Below are 17982 nucleotides of genomic sequence, written 5' to 3'. Positions count from 1 at the left end.
CTGTAAAAATTAAAATATTGATCAGGTATGTCTTAACTGAAAGTAGGCATCTAGCTATGGATTAGGAATCCAACATGATCCACTTTGAGAAACAAATCTTCCTTTTGAAGAGCAGACAAATGAACTTGCTCTGTTACAGCTACCTAGTAAATCCATGCTGTAAGACAGGGTACAGAAGTCTGGGAGGTAAAGCTGACCCAACTGCATCATAAGCAGGTTCAAAGAAGAGGTAAAGGTTTGCTTACAAATCAAAAGAATGTTTTGAAATCAAAGTTGTCTTAGGAGTAGTTTTCACTGTCTAGCTTTGTGGAGAGTGGTAGCAGAACAGTTAGAGGAAAATAGGTTCCCTAAGACATCAGGAACTCATCCAGCAGAGAATGCTGAAAGAAGCTAGTTCTGGAGGATAAGCAAGCACTGACACATCTTGTGACTATGAGGTAAAGGGGGTGACCTCAGGTAAATCTATTCTGCAGTATGGCCTCTGAAATGCAGTCTCTGGCATGGTCCCCTTCACATGATGTACCGATCTGAAACAGCTTCAAGCAGTTTGTTGGAATTTTCTTGTCAAGTGAATTACAGACCAATCAATCCAGCAACTATGTGTTAGTTGAAGAGATTTCTTCCTCCCTGAAGAGTGGGACTGATCTTATCTCTTCACCTAGACTGACAACACAAAACATGGCAGTTTCCTTCATTTTCCAGAATCTGTTGCCCCATGATGGCAGAAAAAATAAAGTAAGGCACATCTTAACTTTACCTTCTAGCTAAGGGCTCTCACAGGGTCAGTGAAAACTCAGAAGTCTGAAACTCATGATAGGAAATCAACTCAGAAAAGCAGTATCCTTCACTCTGCATTCATCATATACAGACAGAACAAGAAAAAAAAGTCTCAGGCAAGCACTGGCAGACTATTTTCACCAACTGATCTCATCCTGTATTTTTCCTAGTACAACAATTACTGAATGTCTGGAATACTTATTGTGATGATAAACTGTTTGAAGCCATGCCCATACACTTCACATACACACTTCTGGTCTCTTATATGTACCTACTGTCACACACCCCTGAAGAACCAAGCAAGCATGTACTTGTTTAACATTACTGAAAAGTTCCCAAAGTTTCATTAGAACACAGGAGCAATGCTGAGACAGAAACTCCAGTACACAGACAGTACAGTTTTGCTTCTAAAAATACTGGGCATTGTTCCTCTAATTCCATGCTGAGACTGAAAAGAACTATATATAAAATACACATGTTTGTTCTGGGGTAAAGGAGAGATCATCTCAATCCCCTAAAATGGATAAATTGTAATTCCTTCCATTCTGAAGTGACAAACAACAGAAACAGACTTTTGTCAAAGCCTATAGTCCAATCCAACAAATAAAAGAGAGAATCCTAAATAGGAATCATAGCAAAAGAGAAAATGCTTTCAAAACAAAGACTTGAAAAACTCATGAAGCGCCTTGCAGGTCAGGAAATGTGAAGTATTTTATTTCTGGGGCAATAAATTCACCAAAACCAGTGCTGCAGTTTAATGTATTAAACTACTTGAGTGGAGGACTCAAGTCTCCATTCCTTTTCAGGGAAATGGAGTAACTACCATAAGCCTAATCCTACATCAGTAATAAATATTAACTTTACTACCTCAAGATCCAAACTTTACCTCCCACTGCTACAGAATACAAAAAGTATTTGGTAGAGAGAAATAGGAGTCTTGGGGAGTGATATAATGAAGAATTCATTAGTAGAATTCCAGACATCATTATCTGAACATCTTCATTAAAAACTGAAGGCTGCCAGCTATAGTTAAAAGAATCATGACCCTGCCTATAACCTGCCCAAACAACGAACGAGGGATGTACCGTCCTAGGATCAACTGCTGGGAAGTTTGAAGAGAAATGTGTGTCATTGTCCTTCCACCTCCCTTATGATTCCATAAATATGAGGAAAGCAGAACACCAAAAAAAAAAGCAGAATTATCAGGTCTGCTGTCTTTTCTTCTTTGATAAACATATTCTAGGGCAGAAAGCTATGGACACAACTTGCTACTGCAATCCTTTGGGTGATACCTCAGAATGGAATAGCACACTGAAACAGAGGCAGAATTCTTTAATACATTAGCATCACCCAGTTCCAAGAAGTCCAGACCTCTTCTCAGCCTCCAAAGCAGCTGAACGAAGAAGTCATTCACACAGCCCTAAGGACCACCTCTGACACTCATGGGAACAGAATGGGCCAAATCTCAGTCTGAGGAAGTAAGGAATGACATTCCTGTTATTTTGAAGGTACCACAGTGTAGCAATGTACACTTACAAGCTCTGATTAGCAAGACATGGAGACAGCACAGGTAGACAAGAAAATTTCCTTTCCTGAATTGCCTTGACTTAGTGTATCCTGTTTCTGATGTTTTTTTTCAGTCTGTCTCCAACCCATCAGAGGATTAGCAATTTCAACTGGCAATGCCATCTTCATCAGCTGGGTCAGAAGCACTGATGATGATTCTTCATCCATCAAAGTTTTTCCTTACTCTCAACTACAGACAGCAGAGGTCTCCCACTTAATGAAATCCAAGAGCTAAAACACTAATCACTGACAAGTCAAGTTCTGACATTAAGGAGGGAAAAAAAAAAAAAAAGTGTTTTCTCTAGTTCTTCAAACCAAAAAGTGCTCACTTCCCTTTTAGAGAAAAAGATAATGTATTGCACTTTTGCTTTTGCTCTCTACACCACTACAGATAACAGAATAAAATGAATTCTGCAGGTAGCACTGTGTATATATACACAGACAGAAAGCAAAAAGATGCACAGACAAGCATTCAAAGAAATGTTTCTGCTCAACTGCAGGACTGTGGGTTTGTTCTGATTCAGACTCAAAACGTGTTTTCAAAATCTTAAGAACATACTGAAACATCATGTTTTGAGAAATTTGAATTTTTTTTTTTTACTGTAAAATTGTCTTATTTTACTTTCTTATATTTCATAGTAACAGTAGCCATGAAGTGAAAGAAACCATGTACACTGTGCTTCTGCACAGCCAAAGTACACAAAATGTATCTAAGCACGCAGTCCTACCTGCTGATAATTTTCTTCATTTTATAGATATTTAAAAAATTACTCTCAACTTCTCCAACTTACTTCAGTAACCATGTCAACACCCTTGTGCTTCCTCTGGATTTTTTTTTTTTTTAAAGATAAACCCTCTCTATATACTTTTGTCCACTAATCTTTTTCTTTCAAAGTTTCTGAGTTGCTATAACAGAAACACAAAACAGCTTCCATCAGAAAATAAGATGTAGAGAAGACCAATCTCAAAAAAAGCTGTTACACATTATGATACCAAGAAACAGAAGCATAAAAGTAGCATTTCAAGGGTTTCCAAAAACAAAAGTACTGGTTCTTCAAAATATTTTCTAGATAGTAATGTCACTTAATAAACCAAAGAATTTTCTGCAATGTGGTATCACAGAAAAGTCAAAATTCAAAAGGACAGAGATGGACTTGTAGTGCTTCTCAATACAGTTCCTATACACTCCCACTTCCAGAGATACCTACCTCCCCTATTTCCATCAAGGGCTCATTCATATCCACCCCTCCATAGCCATACTGAAGATCAGCTTCAGTCAGTTTGTTCTTCTTAATAAACTGTGTGTTGAGGTACCTATAGAAATGAAGATTCTAATCAAAACAGGCCAATGTTAAGCTTTTCATTTTTAAATATATTTGGAATTGTGGAATGTCTTATACATCATAAAAGATAATCTCTTTTAACCAATGCTGTTGCTATCTATAGGAAATTCTTCAAATATAAAATATTTCAATTGAAAAGACCTTACATCATACTAAAACAGTACAGTGTTAGTAATGGAGATATAGTCTGATATATTGCTGTCAGCATTTTCCTAGTGTACAACATACTTGTGTAAAAATTCAAACTTTCAATATACACTGTTGTATTACTCATACATGTATATGCAAAACAATTGCTAAATTCTGAGCTGTTGACTAGAATTACAGTGATAATAGATTATCTTTAATGACAGAAAAGTATTCCCAAATAGTAGATATTTTTTCTGTAAAATGTGTTTTCTTGTACCAATACTGTTCATTATTTTCCATTTCTCTCAGACTGAAACACAAAAATAGTGTCAATATTCTTTGTCAATAGTGCAAATTTTTGCCAGTTATGATCCCTTACTCAGGTCATGGTAATTAGCAAACAGCTGTATTACAAGTTTTAAAAATAAGAATTTGCAGAAATTATTTAGCAGATATAAAGAAGTGTTATAAAAGTTTTTCTTACTTTAGTATTTATTTTTAAAAATGCATACAATAGTAAAGAACAGAAAATGGTTTAAGATTTTTAAACCGAACCACTCTCCTTTCCCAGATAACTGGGAAAAAAATTACCATCTTTCACAACTACATTTGTAATATATTTTATATGCTAGTTTTTAAATTAGAAAATTGACCTTTTTTGGGTGGGTTTTTTGGTGTGTTAGGTTGTGGGATTTGAGGGGTTTTTGTTTGTTTTAACTTCCAAACCAAATAACAGTATTGAGTTGCCTAGTTTCAGACACTGAAGAGAGCCAGATTATGGAAACACTTTAAGAGATTCAGACTTCAGAGTCTGCACCAGCCTAGTGATGTCTGAACACTCTGGGCAGGATGGCAAAAGACAAAGAAAGAAGAAAAGGAGAAACACACTGTGGAAACCTGTGAACTTGAGAGAATTTAGGACACCACAGTGGAGTCCAAAGAAGGAATCCTTGTGACAGTGAAGTGGTGACAAACTGAAATATAGTGGCCTAAACCTACTTTCAGACTCCGGAGTCTTATTGATAGTAGAAGAGTGGTTTACAGTCCTCTATAACCACCATAAACTGTAAATGCCAGTCTGTGCAGAAGGCTGCAAGCTCTCCATTTCATGTAAAACTTGTGTTCCAGCTCTTCTGGGTATCTGCACAAGTCTATAGCAAGTATGCTCCTTGATAGTATTTCCCACTCCCCCCCACCCCATGTGAACAAAGGCAGCAGCTGCCATTCTGCTTTTTCCTGTTAAGCTTGTTAAAAAAGAAAGCCCGATGCTCTCCTCATTCACACCCTCTCTCTTCCACCAGCAGGTGCCTTCTTTACAAACCCAGATCAGGCAACTGACCCATCCTATAACTCACGTAGCCACAAGCAAACGAACCAGTTTACCTACATCAGCTACCTCTGCAAAGACCTACCTGCTTCAAGCAAGAAGGGAGTGGCAACCAGCAAGCAGCTAAAGTCAATCGTGGCAAGAGTGTCACCACACTCTGCCTCAAAATCAAAACCAAATTTGTCCACATTTCCTCTCCCCTTTTACCATCAACTTCCAAAACGAAGCACACACAAATAACTGCTAAGAATGTGCTAACATCATCTCAGGACTTCCACTGAATTAATTTTTAACCTTGAATACCTTATTTCAAATACTTCACATGCTTCCATTCCACAAAGAAGTTCAAAAGTTTGGAATTTAGAAGAGCATTACAAGACTCATTCAAAACAAATACCTACTTTACAGTGGAATGCTGAAAGACAGTGTTCCATCCAAATTAACATTATCAGGAAAATACCTGGTACATTAATATTTTTGTGGGCAATTTTTTTCAGATAAAAAGGACTTGATGATTCAGTAAAATAAAAGGATAAGTTCTTCTACATGGAATTGAGCAAAAATAAAAACTGCAAAAATTAATTCCACAATTAGAAGGGTAGCTGATAATTGAAACATGTTACCCAGTAACTTCCACCTAAATTAAGGAAATCCTCCCATTACTTGAAATAAAGGTACAAACCCCAGATTTTCTAACAAATATGATTACAGCATTGAGTCCCTGATAACTCCCAATGTCCAATACTAGTTTTATCTATTATCACCAGATCTAACAAAAACAACTGAAGTACTTTCTTTACTATCAACTGTTGTTTATTCCATCAGTTTTATCACCTTGGTTTAGTGAAGCACGTATGGGATTTTAGTTGTCATCCTGAATCCAAAATTTGTTTGTCCTAGCAAAATGCACCCAAGGGGGTGGGTGAAAAAAAACTAAACCAGAATCAGCACCAAAGAAAGAAAATATTTTCTTGCGTAGCCAGTCACGTGACTGGTCTTGCATTTTATAAATTTTGCTTAAAAGTAAAGTGTCTCACATTTTAATATTTCAATTATTACCTCTCAGGATAGAAGGTTTAAAAAGCACAGATGATAGCCCACCTAAATTTTAAAGGTATATATTTAAAAATAACATTAAGATTACTAGCTGTAAAGATTAATCAGTTTCCATTGCTGGAAGAATTATACAAACTAGATCCAGAGATACAAAGAACTCTAACTGCTTTATAAAACCCAGAATATCTTCTTAGAGTCATCAGAAGTATTTTCATCCAAAACGTTCTCCCAAAACCCAAAAGAAGTGATGTAACACAAATGTTTCCAATGCATGAAAATCATTATGACTCTATTCATTAAGCACTGAATTATTTCTTACCTTCATGTGACACAGTCTTTTAGTTCCCATTATAACATATGTTTTATTATTGAAGAGAAAAATCATACTTCCACAAAGTCATACATTTTAGAGACTTATGAAGAACAGCATATGACAAAACTCAGAATTTCAATACACAGAAATAAAATTAAACCTTAAGGTTAAATTATTTCTAAGAGAACACCTGACATGTACATCTTCTGGACCAAAACACCCTATAGGAAGTGGGAAGAAGAGTTAGAATAGGCAGAGCTGGCATGAAATAAGTAACTGCAGAGTTTAAGGACTTGGCTTCACTTGTGTATGAATACCACTCTACAATCAGTGAGCTACATATAATTACAATCATATACAGCTTCTATATTTGTAGAGGTTGGTTAGTGTGCATAATAAATGCCTTAAAAAAAATATCTGGATTTGTTTAAATACGAAACAAAAAAGTCAGGTTCATATTGCTGGCCAAGTATTTCAATTTGTTTTTATTTATTTTTTAATTTTAGTTTGTGACCACAAGCATGCACGCGCTCAGAAAAACCGTTAAACAAAGCAGAATCAGTGAGATTTAAAAAACATTAAGTAGGATTTCCCCTCATACCAAATCTCTATAGCTAAGTCTCAGCGTGATTTCGATAGACTGGAGAGCTGGGCCAAGAGGAACCTAATGAGGTTCAATAAGAATAAGTGCAGAGTCCTGCACCTGGGAAGAAGTAATAAAATGCACCAGTACAGGTTAGGAGGAGATCTGCTAGAGAGCAGCTCTGTGGAGAGGGACCTTGGAGTCCTGGTGGACAAGTTCTCCACGGGACAGCAGTGTGCCCTTGTGGCCAGGAAGGCCAATGGTATCAAGGGGTACATTAAGAAAAGTGTACGCAGCAGAACAAGGGAGGTCCCCCTCCCCCTCTACTCTGCCCTGGTAAGACCTTACTTGGAGTATTGTGTCCAGTTCTGGGCTCCCCATTTCAAGAGGGACAGAGATCTACTCAAGAGAGTCCAGCGAAGGGCTGCGAGGATGACTGGGGGACTGGAACACCTGCCTTGTGAGGAGAGGCTGAGAGACCTGGGGCTTTTTAGTCTGGAGAGAAGACTTAGGGGGGATCTAATTAATGTGTATAAATATATGCAGGCTGGGTGTCAGGAAGGAAAGGGCAATCTCTTCTCACTTATGCCCTGAGATAGGACACGGGGCAAGGGTCACAAGCTGGAGCACAGGAAGTTCCACCTCAATGTGAGGAAGAACAACTTTACTGTAAGGGTTCCAGAGCACTGGAACAGGCTCCCCAGGGAGGTTGTGGAGCCTCCTACCTTGGAGACTTTTCAGACCCATCTGGATGTGTTCCTGTGTGACCTGCCCTAGACTAGATGGTCCTGCTCTGGCAGGGGGGTTGGATTCGATGATCTCCAGAGGTCCCTTCCAACCCCTAACGTTCTGTGATTCTGTGAAGTCAGTGACACATTAAGGAACTAAAGTTTGAAAGCCTAGGATGGATTCCATCACATCTGTTCCCAGTCTGCTAGCAATAATTTAATAGACTCTACAAGACCCCACATACATTTAACATAACAGTAAAAGGTCTTGAAATCCTTTATAAATCCTCACATCATATTACCAAATAAGTACAATATTAAGCATCTCATAAGTTATATTTACCTGCAGGGTATCAGATGTCTAACGGACATGAGAATGTTCAACCTACAGTCAGTGGAATTAAAATCCAAATCCTACTAAACCCAAAGCCATCTCAATATAGTTATAATTGTAATAACCCATGAATGGGCGAGTTTTACATCTATAAGTTATCACCAGTGGCAATGAAACATTTGCAACTCAGGAAACAATACAACTACAAAAATAACAGGGGTTGGTTGTGTTTATTTATAGACTTGTCTGTAATCTACTAAAACAACAGTAAAATCGTCTATTAGTTTCTGAAGTTCTCAGAAATCATGAGAAATTTTCACTCCTCCAAACCCTGCAGTCCGAATACTCACCTGAAAAGACCAAACTCAAACTGCACAGAGCCTTGACTAAAAGACTCTTCCAGAGAGGAGGGCTTTTTTTTTTTTTGCCAAGGCACATGGCTAAACTTTGAAACAAACCATGCTGGCTCAACTGGACAACTTCAGTACAATGACATCCTTGTAAACGTACACCTAGAATTATCAGCTACTTCACTGCAGCTTTGATTAGCATACTTGACACTGCAACACGATAAAAAGAGGCAGAATATATAGTAATGAAGAACAGTAGGAATCATCTTAGATCATTACTTCAGTGGTAAGGAGTGCACAAAATAAAAAGTTGGAGCATTTATTGCTTTTTTCTTGTGTTCTGCTACCATAACTGTATGCTCTCCAAAACTGATCTGGGTCAATTCAGTTACTGATATGTTTAAACAACACTCTTAAACTTAAGCAGCAGATCATTCTAATAATTTCAAAAGTTTAACAACTCATTTGTAAAGTTTACCTGTATAAACAGTCCATATAGTCTGCCCCTTTGCTATACTCTTCCCAGTACCTGTGATACATAACCAGTACTTGTTCTTCAGCTTCCAGTACTCTCTGTGAAGAAAGACACACACGCCCCCCCCCCCAAATTAGTATGGAAATAGCACAGAAGGTTACAACAGGATTATAATTTTGGAATAACAATCACATATTCAAAATTAAGACCACACCTAAAATTTAAGGGGTCTAAACATAACATTGTGGCAATGACCAGAGAACTAACAAATCTTCACACTACAAAGTTTTGGTCAGCCAGCTACAGCACCTGAAGTTCCTTTATTTTGCATTAAAAAAAAAAAAAAACAACTCTATAATGTATTCTTTTCTATTTCTCTTTACAGAATTACTTGCATGAATAAGCATGGTTCATATTCTCACATGACACTGGGGGTAACTCACAACTACTCCCTCAGCGACACAGACCAATTTAAAATTCATGCAGCCACATGCACACTGAAGGAGTTGCCTAATTATAACCACTTAAAATCAGTATGCCTTACTGGTTAGAGAAGCCCTTATACTTATCACGAATCCTGGAATAAAACAAGTTTAACAAAGCACAGATGTGTGCCAACTTGAAACAGACCTAGACGCAAATCTTCTGGAATTTAAGTGAACCGTCATCTAAAAAGCTGCTGATGCACTGAACTTCTCAAAGTACATTCATACTTCAGAAGGAATAAGTTCAACCATTTAAACTAATAACTATGGTTTCTGCAGGAGGATGAAAACCTAGGAACTCAACTAGAAATATCTCTAGAGCATATAATTTTAAATTGGACTCAAGCAGCAAAGAAGCCTATGCAAAAATGACTTAAGAGAAAGGCTAGCAGACAAAACAGAATCAAGAGTGCTTTCCTCTGCCAAATGAATTTTGCCAAGGTTTTCTAACACTATTTCAAAGACATATAGTAGATAGCCAATTTTAAAAAAAATCTTGAAATATGTTTTACCACTACTTCCCACAGCCTCTACTGTTTTGGCGCCTGCCTGATTAACCCAAGTGGCCTCCTTCAGCTCACTAAATAGATGAGGAAGAACTTTTTTGGCTGAGTTGTTCAACACTCTAGTGAACTCATTCACTGCCAAAGTGTCAGAGGTATCCTCTCTGCAACCACTGGAACTACCTATTAAGACACCCACCCTGTCTTGTCAAATACACAGGTACCTAACCTCAAAAAATACCATCAACCCACACCACAGTACTAGCCAGAAACTGCAATTCTTCCTGACCTATGCAGACACCAAAGACAGGTGGACACCTTCTTTAAATCTACTTCTTTTACAGAAATACAAGGAGACCCTATTCATCTCAACATAATGAATCACACTTCTGTGGAAACTAGCTGTCCTAGCTGACAAAAGTTAATTCGCACTATTTTGATATACAAGTACTGTTGTTTAGAATAATAAATAATTTGTTCATTACTTCATCCCCTCACAAGCACTGTTACTTTATTACCTACACATTTCAGACATTTTCTTTAGTAGAGTACATACAGTTTCCAAGGCACTGGAGGAGATACTTCTAATGTTGTAACAGAAGGCTAATTTTGTCATTATCACATTTGGAAATTGAAGACATTCCTGTAACTTGTTTGATTATAAGCATTCAACAGAAAATAATTTACTTTCCAAGGCAATGAATAGTTGATATAAATCATAATAGTTGGCTATAAAAAAAGTTTGTTCTTATGTTGTATGCAGACAGGTATCTATATATCTGTCTGCACCATGTCATATCATGCAAGTGTTGCGTATAACAAAATGTCACCTCTGATTTAATCTCAAAATCTGTGTACCTTCATGTGTACAAAACCTCTCTCTGAAGATAAAAAAGGAGAAATAAAACCTACATGTACATTAGCAACTGCATATGTTACCTTGTGCAAATGGCGTACATGATTTTCCAAAAAAATTTTAGTCTCAGTATAAAGTCTCTCTCCAAGAGGTTCAGGATAGGCCACACACAAAGCATAAATGTCTCTGGGCTCAGAGTCAAGGTTTGTACCTGCTTAAAGTGTGAAAACTTAACAAAATTTAAGACTTACAGAACTTTTTCCCCCACACATACATTTTGGATTTTCTTTCACAGTCAAGCATAAACAATAACATGAAATTAATTTAAATCCTGATTTGTGAACAATCTAAGTATCCACCATTTATAATAAATTTTAAGTAGTGTAAGGGTGAGGGACTGTTAGAGCTAAGATCCTGAAATTACTGATGGCCCCACATTGACATGGCTTCTACCAGTTATTCACAATTAATGTATGATTATGTCAAAGTGAAAAAATCAGCTTTTGTCCAAAATTCTTCCTCTGTATCTTCAGCCAATCTGAAACAGACTTTTTTTGGCTAATGGAAAAAAGCACTAGTTTAAAAATGCAATTAGCCAAGTATACAACAATGTAAACAAAGTGAAGCCAACTTCAAGTTTGCTCATTAAGTCTAGGCACTTGAGAAAAACAAACATGCTAGAAATGATTTAATATACATTGCTTCAATGTAAGCTCTTGAATTAAGGGAAGACACAAGATCTGCCCTCCTCCAGTCCACCTTTAAAAAAACCACATGCCTGTGTGAAAGGAGGTAGAAGACATACGGACAGCTGACAAGTCACCTGCTCAGTCTACAGAACACTGTTAAGGTTTCACCAGTTTTTCCCAAAAGCATGTTTCACTTTTTACAAACAAGTGCTAGCGAAAAGAAAGACATACTGATGTAGGACAACTAAACGGAAATAAGCCTTTATTTGACAAGTGGAATCTCAGAAAGCCTGATCAGACTCTAAACTTGAGTACAGTTATTTCATCTACATCAATCATCTATCAGAATTCTCCTTGCAATGGCAAGAAGCACTAAATGGAAACCAACAGAGCAGGCAACATTCACTGCCCTGTAACAGTAGCTAGTGCTACATCACACCAACTTACGAAGTTACGACCAATACAATATCAAACCAAACTACTAAATTGGTAGGGAAGAATGAAAGGTTTCCTTAATGTAAAGAACAATTGGGTTTTTACACATCTCCCCCACAAAACAAATTTTGCCAAAGGACAGTCCATAGTCAAAGACATCCTGAAGATCATTCAGATCACAAGACTCTTCACTACGCAAATGAAATATTTCCAAGAAAGTAAATTCCAGAATTAGAAATCTTTGTAGGCTACTCACATGCAAAGGGGACAAGATGATCTCTTTCTCTTTAGATCCACAACTACACAAACTGAATCAACAAAACTATTATGGATCTCTGCTACAAGAACAACTTACTTCGAAGAGGAAACAGGCCATCTTCACTGCAGCAGCACAATAAAATAATGGTGGCAGTTTATCTGACAAAGGCAACAAATGCATGTCTCTAAATTTATCTAGCCTCTGTGCCCTAGGCTTCAGTTAGGAGTCCAGATGACTTGGCTGTTGTAAACAAGTTTCTTAGCTGTAATAAGCCTTTTTGAAAACGAAAATAATATCTGTACTGTATGAAAATGCTCATGTTCCAAACAAGACTTTCCTTATTCTAGAGAACAGTCAAATTCTCTCACAAATGAGGAAAGCTGAATCCAGTACTCTTCGTTGACATATGACAGTTTGCATACCTGCTGAAATGAAACAGCTTAGTCCCAGAAGCACTGCCACAGGCACCTCACACATTTTCCTCTAGCAACCAAATGATAAAAAAATCAACACCTAATTCTACTTACTAAGTTTTCTCTGGGTTTCTACAAAAAAGAGACACCATGAGTCTCAAAAGCACATTACAAAGTAGCTTTGCTATAGAGTGTTCACATTCTTGCTCTTTGTACTAGTTAATTCATCTAACTTTCAGTCCAGAATCCAAATTTAAGCGTACTCTTACGAATCTCTCCTTTGAGTGGAGATGAACCATCACTGATATTTTATTCCATAAACTTAAAGTACATTTTTTTCTGTGCTTCTGCCTCTTGGAAGACCAGGAAGAATCCCTTACTGTTCAATAATTTATCTGTAATGGTGAAAGCCATCTGTCCTTCCAGTTCAGCATGTAGTTTTGCAGGGTGAGAAAGGTCAAACAACACTGAAGCCAAATGTCTGCTTAGGGGCCTTCGCTCTGCACTGAGGTCAAGAACACCAAAAGCCTCGTGCAACTGAAGTGCTCCAGTAGTGGCTATTTGAGGGATGTTACCCAGCAATGGGAAACGAAAGCAATCTCTCCTAAAAATTATCATCAACAAGAAAATACTGTATCCAAGGCCATAAAATCTCAAAAATGTTGTCCTCGAGTTAAGGTCATATATTAAAAGAAGGTTTCGAATAGATTTCTTGAAAACCAAAGGAGAGCTTTTGGAAAATCTCTGACTGTCAGTCTTCCTCTCTAACAAAGTGAAAACTCATAGAGCACTTGAGGACTCACAGTCAGAAAGAAACATGGTCATATTAACTTTGTTTCCTTTTCCTTCTATTCAGGCTGGTTCTTATGATAAAGATACGTGTTTAAGCTTCTAGTTCATAATAGGATCCGTGTAAAATGGGGGATTAGAGAAGGGAGAACTAATACACAGAAAAATGGAAATAAGCAGGTGGCCATATTGCATACTTATAAAATGACACTGTTTGCAGTACAGCGACCTTCTTCCCTGGGTACTGTTCATCCTGTTTACCTGGTTGGTGGAAGACCAGACAACAAGAAGATCCTGATGTTCTACCCGTTCAAAAAGCTTTCACTGCTAAAACAGTTACCATGGTACAGATAAACTACCACGCTCTAATCAAGCTTCATCAGCCTCTTAAACAGCACTCCCTACTAGACTACTGAAGCAAAGTCCTGAAACTTATATAAAGCATTCATAATAACTAAATTATTGCAAATAGTATCTCAAATAGAGAAATGTAACTGTCACTCATTTACCAAACAATGAAACAACTCCAGGAACATTTCTTTCTGTAGAGAACCTTAAAGGAAATCTGAAGGTCAAAGATGGCTTAAGATGACTCACAGTTTAAATAAAGTGACATATGGTCTTTCAAGTGATCTTCTCCAGGAGATTTTAACTCTTACACAGTTGTGTGTCCAACTCATTGCCATCCTAGCACTTCAACTTTGAGATAAGCTATATTTAAAGATAACCTGTGTTTAACAATGAAAATACCATTAGAGTCATAAAGAAATCACTATACTCAAGACAAAGTTCAGGGAAGTAGTGAGGCAAAAACAGTTCTACAGTTCTAGAAGTGGAATATGCACAGTACAACCCTCTCATCCCTCAAATACTATTAGTCTGCATACACCATTTGATCCCAGGGGTCTCAAGCAGCACAACAGAAAGAAAACACTTTGAATACCCTGCTGCAGAAAACTGTGATTCTTTGCCATAGCTTATTCTTTGTTTCGACATCAAATTGTTTTGACTGCAGAGAGACTACAAAGCTCAAGTGGTACTACAATCAACAAAATACCTTCATGAATTTCGTTAACACACAGTTCCAATCACTTGTCACCTTTTTATTGTGCTAAGTAGCAAGAAAAACAAAGTTAATATGATATTGCCTTTAAAATACCTGTAAACGTTTAGAAAGGGATTACTACAACTGAATTGAATTTAACAGAGAATAAAAAGCTAACAAAGAACAAGATAATGTATATTTAAATGATACATCTTCCTAAGGTATAACAGGAATATTTCAGTTATTTTTATGTATTCAGAACCTGGGAAAATCTTTCACACCAGCTGTACAGAGCTACCAGTTTCACTGAGTTGTTGAATACTCAGTGAGCAGTTTGTATTAAAACAGAGTTTAGTTAAAGGTAGCAGAAGTACTAAACAATCAAGATTTAAGCTGGAAGTTACTAGTCTCACAAGCTCCCTGGGCCATTCAGCTATACAAAATAAGCTAAAAGGCTCTTGCCTGTGCCAAATTAGGTACTAATAGTGCCACTTTCCCAGGAACATAATTAAGAGATGATAGTAATGAAGGTCTTACGAATTACATGCCAAATGTTTCTTCCAAGACTACTTCCTGAGTCTGCTATTCATAAAAGTTCTCCTTCTGTTGTTCAATCAACTGGAGCAAATCCCAAAAGAGGATAAACTGCAGTCTTGTGTACGAGGCCCCCACACAAAAAGTTCTAAGTGCAACAGTGTGACAACAGGAATCAATCCAACATCTGATTCAACTGACTTCAGATTTAAATCTATTTTAGGTGCCCTTGTTTAAATGTTTAGAGCTCTAACCTACAGAACTTAAACACCTGTCAAAGACTGAAATATGCAGTTCTCAAAAACTGCTTAGAAAGAATAACTACAGCACAATTTGTCAGCATGTAAGTTGACCACTAATGAATTAAAGAAGTCTGTAAATTTTGGAGTAATTTAAACTTATTTCCAAGGCAAGGTGAAGAGTCATGCCCTCAGAAATTAATTATGAAGCTTTAAAACTAAACAGTTCCTTAAAGATTATTGCAACACAGAACAAGGCTCCACAAAGGACTATAAACAACTAAGTTTTTCTTTAGTGTATTTATACACACGCACACACTAAAAACACGGGCATGTGGGAAACCAATTGTGAGAAATGGCAGCATGTTCAGAAAGAGAAAAGACTTCAGATTCTAGCTCCTGCACACAGAATAAGCTAATGTTGTAAAAATCTCATTATAAGAATCTTTTCAGAAGCTTCTTTTTACACCTAGAAGAATTAACAATTGCATAAGTCTAAACCATTCTTCCCCCCTATAATTAAACTAAACTTGGTCAAATTGCTATGGAATAGCTGCAAAGCCTCCTAAAATTCTCTCATTATTGGCCCCACTAATGGCATAGAATGCACAGACACAGGGCACAGTCTAACTGGTTAGAACAGTTAAGACTTCTTTGAAAAGAAGTTCACAGAAACTTTAATCTTATAAAAGATTACAAGTCCATCTTACATGTCAAATGTGAACCTTTCACTACAACAATATACGTACAGCTTTGACTTGAACAGAAAAACCATATGATCACAGCTTATTATTTTTAAACAGAGCTTAACTCTCAGGAATAGAAAGGCAGCAATAGCAGAGGGAATGGCAAAAGGGCTTTTTTATAAACCCTTGCTACAGAAATGTCCAGTATATCAGTACATTTAGAATTGTGAAGAAAAAGGAGACATCTTTAAACACAACAACCTGTTTTGCCAATGACCAGGCCTAACAGGAACGACACAACCAGCAGGAAGAGAATCCAATACGCAGACTGTATTGTAGACACAAATGTTATGAGATGAATGACCGCTGGGGGTACAAACAGATCAATCAGCTCATACATGATCCACGCCACCCCCAACAATCCCACAAAGGATGCAACTCAGCCCACAACAGGTGGTACAAACAGTGAAATGAGGCTTCCCATAGTTGGCATGGGAAACAGACAAACCAGCAAGTTAAATGCATAAGAAAAAGGTGCCCACATGGCGACTCTCACCTGATCGACCTGCGTTCGCAAAGGCCTAAACAGACCAGGGCCCAGCTCCAGGGAGAGTCAGGAGGTCTGCCCTGAACCAGGAAGCTCTGGGGAGTGCACTCCACAGACAGACACTCCTGACTCCCTGCAAGTGGTCCCAGCTTTTATCCCCAAGCAGACACCTGACCTTTGTCAACTCAATGCGGTTGTGCCCTTGTGCGTCCCCCTGCGGCCCCGGCCGCACCCTGGGGGGAAGCTATAAGGCAAACTCACCTCCTCTGTATGAAGGGCTGTGGGAATCACCCATATGTCAACCTTAATTTGGGATCTCGGGGTTCAAACCCCAGCATTTCACAACCTTACCACCTCCCATATCTCCAAATTTAAAGATGAGCATTCTCTGCCTTAGGTGTTTGCCCTGTTACACATTCACTTCAGTACAAAAAAAACCCTCATTATCAGAATAGGGGAAATTCAATGCACGGACATTTGTGAACAGCTATGGCATCAGCTATAGCTTATATAAGACCAACTAAAAGCAAGTAAAAGTCAGACACATTTACTTTTTATTACTGGGGTGATTTTCACAGACTACTTCCTAAATATGCCAAATTTCTCATCCCTTTCAGTATATCCACCAACCCACAGGCTTAATAAGAGATACCACCTTACAACAAGCTTCTGATGAAGACCACTGGAATTGTTACCTACCGCAGGCCTGCTCCCTGCTAGACACACCACACAAACCCATCAAGCCAGGTCTGCACTTAAAGGATACGAGAAGCGATCGTTCCATGTTGCTCTTTCCACATAATCCAACATAACAACAGCTTTAATTGTCGTTAGAAGTTTATTCCATGTTTCATCAAAGTCAACTACTCGTGGTTTCAAGGACATTGTGGGGCTTTAGTGTTAATCTGTAGAAGAAATAAACGTCAGACAACATTGTATCTTCACTGAAAAATTAAAAGGAATTTTTTTTTTTAATTTAAACTTTGCTGACTGCTGCACCACCATGATACAGCAACACAAAGAACATTCCCGCTTCCCCCCTCCCAAAATCAAGCTCATAAGCCCTTATTTTTAACATTATGGAATTGAACATTAGTGTTGCATTAATAGTCTATAACATAACAACAAGTAATCTAACAATATTGTGCCTCAAGTTCACCATCTTACAAAGCTGCCCACAGAACAACACCATATGAAGAAAATTTTCCTGTAAAGTTCTGTTTATTCACTTTCATGTAGACCGTTTCAGATGTAACAAGAGAGAATTTTGGGCAGGAACACACTGAACATATTACTAGAGTATCTGAAATTACTGTTGTCAGTTTGTAACCTATGTTCACCTCAAGCTTTCATGAGACATTTCTGGCGTTATATTTAAAAAGCCACAAGACCCAATAGCTTTCATCAAGATGACAGAAAGAAAACGCATCTAAACACAGAGCACTACACAAAGCATGTGCAACTCATTGCACTGTGCAGCAGACAAACAGTGAATTCTTTCAAATAAGAGATGGCTTGAAA

General features: G+C 37.7%; 1 protein-coding gene across 1 annotated transcript in view; it reads right to left on the bottom strand.

Annotated features, from left to right (window-relative positions):
- CUL2 (cullin 2) overlaps positions 1-17369 on the bottom strand; it is a 38267-nt gene extending 20898 nt beyond the window's left edge. Inside the window, exons 1-4 of the mRNA XM_008936419.1 lie at positions 17228-17369; positions 10909-11011; positions 8985-9079; positions 3552-3657 (exon numbers count right to left, since the gene is read on the bottom strand). Coding sequence (XP_008934667.1) covers positions 3552-3657; positions 8985-9079; positions 10909-11011; positions 17228-17346 — 423 coding nt within the window. The 5' untranslated portion in view covers positions 17347-17369. The remainder of the gene's footprint in view (positions 1-3551; positions 3658-8984; positions 9080-10908; positions 11012-17227) is intronic.
- Between the last annotated feature and the right edge of the window lie 613 nt (positions 17370-17982).

Source organism: Merops nubicus, unplaced genomic scaffold, assembly GCF_000691845.1.
Source record: "Merops nubicus isolate BGI_N331 unplaced genomic scaffold, ASM69184v1 scaffold48392, whole genome shotgun sequence".
NCBI lineage: Eukaryota > Metazoa > Chordata > Aves > Coraciiformes > Meropidae > Merops > Merops nubicus.
The sequence above is the reverse complement of the archived record's forward strand: the minus strand, read 5'-3'. Positions and strand labels throughout refer to the sequence as shown.